This window comes from Gopherus flavomarginatus, chromosome 2 (assembly GCF_025201925.1).
Source record: "Gopherus flavomarginatus isolate rGopFla2 chromosome 2, rGopFla2.mat.asm, whole genome shotgun sequence".
NCBI lineage: Eukaryota > Metazoa > Chordata > Testudines > Testudinidae > Gopherus > Gopherus flavomarginatus.
Window position 1 is genome coordinate 33325051 of NC_066618.1, and position 10740 is coordinate 33335790.

Genomic DNA, 10740 nt, shown 5'->3' on the forward strand with positions numbered 1-10740 from the left:
GGAAGATGGTGGGGGGAGAGGAGATGTTTAGTCTTGACACTTGTGAACTATGCCAGTGACCAAACCCAAGTTAAATTACATGAACAGGACAGAATCTTAGAACAGTTTAGAAATGCAGGAACACATCCATCTATCAGATGCTAACCAGAGAACTGAAACACAGATCTGCTTGTGCATTGTAGTGGGCAGAAGTAATAAGACATCTGCAATGCAGCTGAGAGCATGCTCAAATAGTAGCATCACTGGGGTCAGCTCAGGCAGCTATACTCCGGTGTGAAGCCCAACCTAACTACATAGTCAGACCTCTAGTCCAAACTCCCACACCTGCTACCCGCCTCTGCACTGCTATTTTCAGTGCAATCAGATCTAGCCTTTGTCCTCCTGCCTGAGCCAGAAAGCAAGCTCCTACCTTGTAGGCCTACCCACAGCAAGCCTCAGGCTGCAAACTGCTCAAAGTGACTGCAGGGCAAGGTAAGCACTCCTGTTCCCCTCACAGCTGTGAAAGCAGCATCTCCATTACAAAGGGGGGAAAAAAAAACAGTAGAGCATCCCAGCCTCATTTGCCTACAAATGGCAGGTATAAGTCAGTCCTTAGGTATTCAAAGCAGCAGCAACAAATGGTTCAGATCACAAGATGCTTGAAATGACTATGCAAGGTGCTGAGAAAGGGAACCCTGGCAAGGTTTAAACACCAGTCCCTGAACCTGGTTTAATCCCACATTTGTCTTTGGACTAGATTTATGCTGACTGAATTTCAATTCAATAGTGGTTCCCCTATACATAAAAATACACCAATCATCCCCAGCTATGGAATACATTTGCTTGAACAGTGACCAACCCTAGACAAGCATTTAATACAAACTTAAAGCAATAGAAGACCTGAGAACATTTTTGAAGATTAGGTGAAAGGGAAGACAGTCAGATCCTTACCTCAGCTATACCTACAGTCATATGGACTCCAGTGAAAAAAAATAGTGTAATTAAGGGCAAACACAGATTTGGTATGACTACACTGCAGTTAAAAACCCATAGCTGGCCCATGACAGCTGACTTGGGCTCAGGCTTGAGGAAGACTTCTAGGACTGTACCAGGTGGAAGGGTCCCACAACATCTATATTACCATTAAACAGCCCCTTAAACATATCTCCTAAGGACTGAGTCCGCTGTAAAGGTAGCAGCATGAGCTGGAGGACTATTCACAGTGAAGGACCCTGGGCATTCTGACTCTACATTCAGCTACGCCACTGACTCATTGTTCTGACCTTGGGCAAGTCATTCCATGTCTCCTCTTCAGTTTCCCAAATGTACGAAGGGGATAATACTTACCTGCTTCAAAAGGGTTATGAGGATTAGTCAATCTTTAATAGCGATTTGATCACGTAAAGTGCTAGGTAAGCACTATGCTTTAGCCAGCTTTTTCAGGTAGTTCAGTTCATATTGGTCATTACTTACAGAGATCCCACTTATGAGAACCCCATTCTGGGTTTTGTTTTACCCAAGGTCACAGTACCTGCTTTTCCAGAAAGTCCACTTTAATTACAGCAAACAGTAGAATAAATATTCTAGGGCCTCTCAATTGCTCCAGGGTCTTTAAGAACTAACCCCTGAATCTATTAAGTGATATTAAGTAAGACCAACTAATGTTTTTGAAGGAGGAACAAAAACCAAATGCACAAATATAGAATGGGAAGAAATCTCTCTAGGCAGAAATACCAGCGAAGGAGCTGGGGCTTATCATGAACATGCTTTTGATTCGCCAGTTTAACACACAAAAGATGAGGCAGATGTTATGTTGGGATGTTTTAATAGGAACATCACATTTAGAAAGATCAATGTGGCTTTTCTACTCTACTCTGCTTGTTGATGAACTGCAGTCACATATGACATAGGGGAACACTAAATTAAATGGAGCTGGTTCTGAGGAGAAAGTTTAGGTTGTTTAAAAAACACCAAAACACAAAGTTAAGAACTGTAAGGAAAGGTTGAGAGGACTGGCTATACTGAGCCAAGACACAAGATTTACTTGCCACCTGTGTAGGTAGATGAATACAATATATTTATGGAAATTAAATACAATAAATAAAAAAAGAGGAAGAGGGACAGTTAGTCAAGAAGAGAACAAAGTAATGAGCCTTAGCTGCAACAAGGAAAACTAAGTTGGGGCAGGAGGAAAAAAAAAAAAATCTACTCTTTGAACAGTTAGTTTATTCTATTGCCAAGGGAAAATGTGGCCTCACCACTATTTGAGATATTCAGAGAGAGAGAGAGAGAGAGAGAGGGAATATCCTCTTTCAGGATGAGCAAAAAGTCACTTCTGCCACTCTGCAGGAGGATGGACTTTACAGGAGGACATATTAAGATTTAGTGCAATTCTATTCTGAATGCTAATGTCACCTCACAATAGCTTTCTAAAAGAAAAACCAAATTGTCTTCTACAAAAAAATCACAAGGAAGTTTCAGACAAAATATATATATTTAAAGATTCTTTACAATAAGTCAGGAAACATAGGAGCTTTCATACAGTTTATTATTTAGCTCATTTCTCAGCTCCCTACAGCTCAGATAACCCTGGTGACAGTGTGTACAACTTCTAATTTTTGCTTTCATAACTTTAAAGCAAACAATACATTGAGTGTATTTTACTCTGTGCAAATAAGACAACTTTTGGAATCCTTCAGAGGAAATATCCAAGATTCTGTTTGCAGAGGTTCTTTGTTTCTCAAAAAGATGATTAATGAAAGTTTGCTTAAGATAAAGTGCTCCTGTCCAGCAGAACCCAAAGGCCTTTAAGAGTTTTCCTATTAAGTTTAGCTCAGATTTAGAAAAAGTTGGTCATACAAATTCCAGCTTTCCATGCCCGCTGTACATTCCCCAGTGGACTAATGAAAGAATTTTATCATTGCTGAGTTCTGTCTGTCTCATTTTATCACAGCTCATGCAGCAGTTCTCATGTCCAGTTACTGGCACCATGCATTCCAAGTCTAACTTTGCCACCTGTCCTTTCTTTGAATGATGTCCATGAAAACTGTAGTGCAAACGGGAGAGCATTTGCTGTCGTTGATCTTGCAGTCTTTTGTTTTCACTCCTGAGCATTCGCAAAGCTAGCATGATAAGAAGCACTAAGATCAGCCCACCAGCTATGGGAACTGCAATTACAGCGGCTCTGAACCACAATTCTTTTGAAGAGGTCAACTCCTGAACCTTAGTGATGAGATTTCTGCTGTTGTCATGCTGGTATCTGCTCCCCTGTCCTGCAAAAAGTTAAAACAGAGATGCCAAGATTATTTCAGTCTCAGCTAAACAATTGTTTCAAATTTAACAATTCCTTAAACCACACATTAACAGCTGCTGCTAATAATTTAACTTCACACTGGAAAGTATCTACAAATAGTATCTCTACAGATTTATCTGAACCATTTCTAAAACAAGTTGAGAATATATTTTTATTACATTGGCAGTTGATCTAATGTGAAGGAGTACCACTGTATAATTGCCTCTTAGAAATGTTGAGAAGCAGGCAGGACAGGCAGAGATCTACTGCTAATGCGGACATAAAAGCTGAGTAGCTTTTAGAGATACATCTCTGCATCCCTCCACATGGTTCTCTCCCTCTGGTATCTCTAATTACATTAACAAAATCAATAGCAGACATACAAGGTCTTGGCTGTCACAAGCCTATAGATCAGAGAAGACATTTAGTTGAAACTGCTTTCTCTACCTGAGGTCTCACCCTTAGGAGGAGAGAGAACATCATGCAGTCCTCTATAATTGCACATATCTTCATGACAGCATTCCAATGTGGGCATGATGGTGCCAGAGTGGTTTTGTGCCTGTTTAGCTTGGCAGATGTCAGCTGTGTTTGCAATAGAGTCCAAGCAGCCATGAGTAAGTGGCGAATTCGTGTTCTGAGGGTCAAGCAGTCTGGAGAAGCAGGCATTAAGCTCAGATTTGCACATATAGCCAGTTGCAACACAGTGCGCAGCATCACAGTAGCATCTAATTTCACCTAAAAAAAGAGTATTTATTCCTCGTTAGTACAGAAACTCACTTGCTACCTCACAAATTAACAGTGGGCAATTACAAAATGAACAAACTCAACAGTACAAAGTTTTGGTCACTAGATTGTAAACCCTGCAGAGTAGACCTTGTTGTTTTCAGTCTTCGAATAGTGCCTACCACCCTGGGGCCCTAATCCCAATGGGGGCCTTCGGGCACTGGCACAATACCAATATTTACTACTACTACAATATACTTGATTAAAGCAGGACTAACTGAAATGTGCACTTCAAACTTTTCATTAAGATTAGGGTTTGGGGGGGTGTCATACTGTTAGAGAAGACATACATAACCACATCCTGCATACCAGCGAGGTATTTACTACTTCCTAAAAGTCAGTATTCTACTATGATCAAACCAATCCTTATTAAAGGGGCACAGCCCCCCCTCCCCCCGCCCAAAAAAGCTGCAGGGTTTTAGAATTTAAATTATTGTTGATGGTTGATCATTCTAAGTGTTTTTTTATTTTGTCACATTTAAATTTAATTGGAATAGCAGAACTGTTTGCTATCTCTCAGGGCTATGTCAAGGTTTAAGAGCTTTAGCTAAACACCTTATAAAGTTATCAGCTAGAATCATTAGAATCTAGAAATTCCAACTCAGAAAGTTTTACTATGTGAAATTGGGCAGCTATGCGTGATCTCTTCAGAAAAGGAACTTTGTCTATTAAGAGCTTTTCATGCAACAGGGCTTTTTAAAGTCAGTTTTATAAAACAGGAACTGCGCAGTTTACAATTAGTGGTTTGTTTGCCAAAGTCAATTTCTTTCCACTCAAATGGAAAATCTTAAGAAGGGGTGCATTACTGCAAAGCTGAAACCTCCTCCCCCATAACCCCTAGTTTTTGCAGGCAATCTAACATGTGGTCAAAAAAGGGGAAACGTTTAGACTGCAAATTTTCTACCAGTTGTATAAAAACAATCTCAGGAAACCTCAAAAATTTCTGAAGGGAAGCGATAAAAGTTCTTAATAAAACTTCATTTTGTGCTCTCCAAACCACCATTATGATTATACACATCTTGAACAGTTGGGAAAATGTATTCTTTCTAGGCAAGTCATAACTCAAACCTATTTCAATATGCCATCAGTTCAGAGAATCAGAGGAAGGCAGATTCTGAAGCCATCATTACAAGTGGGGATTTACTTAAACAGACTTCCAATTCAGTTAGTTGGTGTACTTCCTACCACAGAGGCAGTAAGTGAGCTGAATTATCAGCCTTCTTGCATTAGAAACATATACCCTGAAAATAAACCTGTGCATAATTGCCTTTTAACTATCCCCTCTCCACTTCTTAAGCTTAAAAAAATATATGACCAGGAAAGGACTCAAATTAACTTCCAGGCTTCAGCCCATCCAGGCTCAGCTCTGCTGGTAATGCTGCAGCAGAGGCTCTGGGCCCTGAAATCCCTGCTGCTCTTTAATAACTTTGCTTAATAGAAGCCAAATGACAGAGCATCTCTCCCCCCAGTCTGCATTAGCCCTTGAGCCTTTAGGCCAAGGAGCCCAACTTTCCTTGGTTTCATAAGTCACCCTTCCAATAAATTGGTGAACAGCTTCTCTGCTTTCTTATGTACAGTCATTAAGCTTGCTACCTTTTTCCCTGCAAAAAGAGTCTATGACCACTACTATTCAGTTCAAGTAAGTTAATAAAAAGATACAAAATGAACCAAGTTGACTGTCCTTTCACTACTCTAAGCTCAGCATGGGGAAGAAAATGAAACAATAAGCATACTTCTTTTAACTGTTTATATGACCCTGTTTAAAATTCTACATTTTACTGACCTAAAACAGTCTTATAAACAAAATCTGACAGGCTAGTCATCGGATTATTACAACTCCATTTTAATTAAAGCCACATTTTTGGTAGAACAGAATGGACTTTATTACTGTATTAAAACTGTATTTCTGTCAATTCATAAAGTTTCTTCCTGTGCTATGCAAAAGGCCAGAAAGGGTATTTGGTATTTTGAAACTGAACAATGCCCTTCTGTTCCCTCCTCTTTCTTGTTACTGTATATAGCTATTAAAGAAAAATGTCTGCTTTTAGTCAAGATGGCTACAGGAGAGACTGCAGGCTTCTCTTAAAGCTTTTGAAGTCAGCAGCAGCCAGAAGTCTATGATCCCCTAATTATATCATTATCAGGCACATAGTTTCGTATCTGTGACTTCACATCACTCAGTCACTCCCTGTTCTGCCTGCCTTTGATGGGGCCAGAAGGCTTCTCTCTGCATGGGCTGTTATTTAGGGTTAATTACACCCTTACTTCCAAAATAAATCAATATGGTAGCACATCATCACTGTGCTAGCTTATCCTTTAACCTCCTCCGTGAATCTTGGCAATTATAGGGAGCCCAAAAGATGACCTTTCCCCCTTAAAAAGAGACCAACCAAGCAGTCACTGAACTGTATGGAGACAGTGTTAATTTACTCTAAAGTGTGTTTAAACTTCATACCTATTTACAGGAATGTAGCATTTGCAACAGGAAGTTAAACACACCTCTAATCCACTACTAGTTTTAAAAGGATTAGAGAAGAGGGTGTGGGGTCGGAATTAGTTCCCTCTGATGTACTTTCCTTGGGTTTTTTTTGCATTATTATTATAAACATTTGAGGGAGACGAGACTATCCGCCCTACAGTAAAACCACGCCAGGGCTCCAAAAGGGGCAGTGTGTCTCTAAGATAGCCCGACTCCATGGCTGGGAGCGTTCAGAAGTTCATTAAAGGCAGACTAACAAAAACATTTTGACAACCGCTTGCCCTTAAGGTCTGACTTACATCAATGAACCGGGACAAGGCTCTAGCAGCGAGGTGGGGGGAGACAGGGAGAGGGGAAGGAAAAAAAACCCAGGCACTGCTACTTCCAAGAAGAGGAGCTTGTCCTAGCCTGCGAGGCTCAGGAGCGAAGGAAAATTACACGCTAACAAAGGCTTGGCAATGGGCTTCAAAGCCAGCTCGGAGCCCTCTGCATGGAGCTCCCAGGGCAGCCTGGCAGAGGAAGCCTCCAAGGAGGCAGTGTGGGGCTCGGCGAGGAGAGCTTCTCGGGGGGAGGCTGCGCCGCCTGGCACTAGGGGGTTCAGAGCTATCCCCTAGCCCGTGGCATGCCCGCACTTTCCAGGCCCCGCAACTCAGCCACCCCCCGCAACCCCTTCTATTTTCACCCCTCCTGCACCCCGGGCTATTGCCGCCCCAACCGCTCCCCGCACCCCCTTGTCCCCCGCTAATCCCAGCGCAGCCCCCGGCCCCTCACCTCTGGTCAGCAGGATGGCCATGGCGCACAGCTCCAGTTGCAGCCAGATGAAGCTGTAGCTGGAATGACGATCCATTTAACCGCCCCGCCTGGACCCTCCCCGGCCGGCTGCTCGAGCGTCCCTCCAGGGCTCGCGGCGCCGCACTCGAGTGCCCGGAGCGGGCAGCGCACAGACTCCAGCTGCCGCGGCTGCCCGCGCCCCGCCAGCCTCGGGAGGCGGCGCCGCACAGCTCCCCCGGCGAAGCAGCCCAGCTGATCACACGCTCCCGAGGCCGCTCTCCAGCCACAGCTACCGCCACATGTGGGAGCGGGGCGTCCCCGCCTCCTGCGAGCCAGACACTCACCGGGCCGAGCTCGCCGCTCCAGCAGCCACCGGCTCTGGCTCTGACACAGGCAAACACCGAGCGAGCCCAACGCTGTAAATAGCGCGGCGCCGAGCTAGCCTGCCCCGACTCCCGCCCCTCGCTCCTCCCACCGTGCGCCCAGCGCCGCTCTCATAGGTTCCGCTCCTCTGCCACTCACAGAGCCGGGCCGGGCTGCGCCAGGGACTGGCTGGGAGCTGGGAACCTGCGGCCGCCCCGCCCCACTCCCGCCAGCAAATGGGCCCTGGGGGAGCCGCAATTCATGCCTAGGGCGCTGCGCCGCGCTCGGGTGTCCCGGCAGGACAGACCCGTCTCCCTGGAGCACGGCGCTTCCCCCCCCCCCCGCATTCACACCAGCCCCGCGGCGAGGCTTGGGGCGCCCCTCGAAGTGTTTCCAATCCGACACGTTAAAGTCACGCCCGCCCCACCTTGGTGCTCAGGGCCCCGATCAGCCGACTCATAAGAACCAAACGGCCTGGGGACACTTGCCCAAACCAAGCCCTGCCTCGCCCGAGGAGGAATGTGCCCTGAGGACAGAGCCGTTCACGGGGGAAAGATCATTACAGGAAACGCCAATACGGGACGGCTGCAGAGAGCCAGAAGCGATCGGCAGAGCCAGGGCTGAGCAAAGCAGCGCTCCGGGGTTGAACAGGAGCGTATCGTTTTCATCTGTTATGTATTTATTTTTTCTTGATCAATACAGCCCCGGCAGACAGACGGTTGGCTACAAGGAGCCGGGCTGCTTGTTGGGCTAGATGTAGTGGGAGTAGTCGGCAAAAGACACTTAGCGAAAATTAGCAAATCCAAAAGCACCAGGCGCCAGTGAGACGACACAGACAGAGACTGACGCTCAATTATCCTCCAAACAATCCCAGGCAAACACACAGGCTCGGCCTGATCAATATCAGTCCCGAAGTGATCTCCTTAGTGAGCTGCTAATTCATTTATTAGTACATTGGTGGGTGCGGCTTTGCTGAGTTCAGACAAAGCAGCTTTGCTATTCGGGATTCCCACACACCCCTGGAAAAGTTTGAAATGTTATAGAATCAAAAAACTCTATACAGTAGATACATCTGGGAGACTTTAACTGTATATATTGATTTACACATTTAATACTGTAAATATTTTATGCAATTATAATACTTCCGTCACAGAGATACAGGCGCCACATTTAATGTTTAGGTGCCATATGCCAACGTGGTACTATGGATCTTTTGAACAGAACACCGTAAACTCGGGAGAAATCACCCAGCTTATTTGCATGCGTGATTAAGGGGTGTGCAGGAGCTAAAACAGAGAGGGATTATTCAGGAGCACAGAAAAGAGAACCTTGGTAAGAACAATTGTGAAAATTGAATAAGTGAATTAATAGACATTGCCTTACATTTCATTCCAGTAGTTCCAAAAAGAGGGACCTCCCAGAACTGTACCGTAGGTAATTCAGATGATTGCAAGTATTACAGTATATTTATGATCCACTAGCATTAGTTGCATCTCTCTAGGATGTTCGTTCTAGAACTCAAACATTTGTTCCCTTTAAATTCCAGTGTTTCCAACAAGATGGTCTAAAGATGAAGGAGGGGAGTTTTCAGGCAAAATCAAGGACAGATAAGGAGAGGGCTGCATAGCATGTTTAAAGTAAAGAGGATAAGGGTAGTCAGGGCTGGCAGGGTGGTACAGTGGAGCGGGTACAGAGCTGGGACTCAAGAAGCCTTTCCATAGCTGGCTTTGCCACTGACCTGCTGCTTTAGTTGGGCAGGTCACTTCCCCTTCCTATGCTTCTGAAGGCAGGTGCGGATCCTCTACAGTGGCAGAAGGAGAAGGAAAACTCCAGTTTCAAACCAAAACCGCCAAGCCTGGCCAGCAGTGTTTGTAAAAGGTTGTGCCAGTCACACTTGCTATTCAGACACTACCGTGGACTACCCTCTTTGCTTTATAAACAGAAAGCCATATTCAATGAATCATTAACAAATCTGTTTGCTTAATGGCAAAATACAAAATTAAAACCAAATGGTTTAAACTCCAGTTTCTGTGTTGAATGCCCATGCTAACCAGGCTGCAGAGGAGAATTCAGCACTGAAACAATTTTAACTCACCTTTTAACAAATTCCTTTCCTCCTCTGGCACTTCCTCTAGAATGCATAAATTCTGTGACAGTGTGGATACTAGAAATGTCATTGCATCAAGCTTTTTAAAAGGCAAGTGAGAAACCTATGTTTGTGCTTCATGTCCCTCGCGGCTAAGAAACAAATCTTATTTCCGTTTAAGTCAGAATTTTGCTACTGACAGGTAATAGGAAGAAACTTTCCTCAGAGACTGGTTATTTCATAACTGTCCACTGAGATTTCTTGCACTTTTCTCTGAAGTGTCTAGTGCTGGCCACTGTCCAATAGGATGCTGGTCTAGGTGGACTACTATTCTGATCTGATATGCAGTGTTGCTGTAGCCATGTTGGTCCCAGGATAGTAGAGAGACAAGGAGGTGAAGTAGGGTGACCAGACAGCAAATGTAAAAAATCGGGATGGGAGTGGGGGGTAATAGGAGCCTATATAAGAAAAGGACCCAAAATCAGGCTTGTCCCTATAGAATCGGGACATCTGGTCACACTAAGTTGAATTAACACCTTTTCTTGGACCAGCTTCTGTTGGTAAGAGAGAGAAGCTTCTGAGCTTACGGAGAGCTCAGGTCCTGAAGGAGGGTTCTTTGAAAGCTCAAAAGCTTGTCTCTCTCACCAACAAAAGTTGGCCCAATAAAATATTATCTCATCCACCTTGTCTTTCTGATCTGGTATGACAGTTGCCATGTTTCATGTGATTTCAATAAGAGCAGCAGCAGGCCCTGGCTAGTGTGGTCAGCAAATATAGCTGCAGTTAACTCAGTTTTCCTTCTAATTTTGCAAGCTAAATTTTTACACAGATGCTAGAAAAGGAAGTTAAAATAAGAAGTTACCTTCAACCATGAGGTCACAGCTTTTCTGTAAAGAAATACTATAGCATACATTGAGTTTGGATAATTTTCCTTCACACATTGTTCTGAAGGCTGCCTCACTGTTGAAATATCTTTACTAACTTTAT

At 44.3% G+C, this 10740-nt stretch overlaps 1 protein-coding gene across 2 annotated transcripts; it reads right to left on the reverse strand.

Moving 5' to 3' along the window:
- Nucleotides 1-2454: 2454 nt before the first annotated feature.
- BAMBI (BMP and activin membrane bound inhibitor) lies at nt 2455-7620 on the reverse strand. Of its 2 annotated transcripts, none has more exons than XM_050939167.1 (3): nt 7305-7620; nt 3731-4006; nt 2455-3251 (listed from the first exon to the last, which is right to left on the reverse strand). In XM_050939167.1, the coding sequence occupies exons 1-3, from the start codon at nt 7378-7380 to the stop codon at nt 2833-2835; spliced, it is 771 nt and encodes a 256-aa protein (XP_050795124.1). In that variant the 5' UTR covers nt 7381-7620; the 3' UTR covers nt 2455-2832. The 2 variants fall into 2 exon arrangements, with proteins under 2 accessions (XP_050795124.1, XP_050795123.1); XM_050939166.1 differs by having other exon boundaries at nt 3719-4006.
- Nucleotides 7621-10740: the final 3120 nt, after the last annotated feature.

What these genes read in the sequence shown, in the direction of transcription:
- BAMBI (XM_050939166.1), bottom strand. Translation starts at nt 7,380, where the DNA reads ATGGATCGTCATTCCAGCTACAGCTTCATCTGGCTGCAACTGGAGCTG. An exon ending in GGCCATCCTGCTGACCAGAG is followed by an intron (nt 4,007 to 7,304) that starts GTGAGGGGCCGG and finishes CTCTTTTTTTAG; the next exon opens with GTGAAATTAGATGCTACTGT. An exon ending in TCCTAAGGGTGAGACCTCAG is followed by an intron (nt 3,252 to 3,718) that starts GTAGAGAAAGCA and finishes AACTTTTTGCAG; the next exon opens with GACAGGGGAGCAGATACCAG.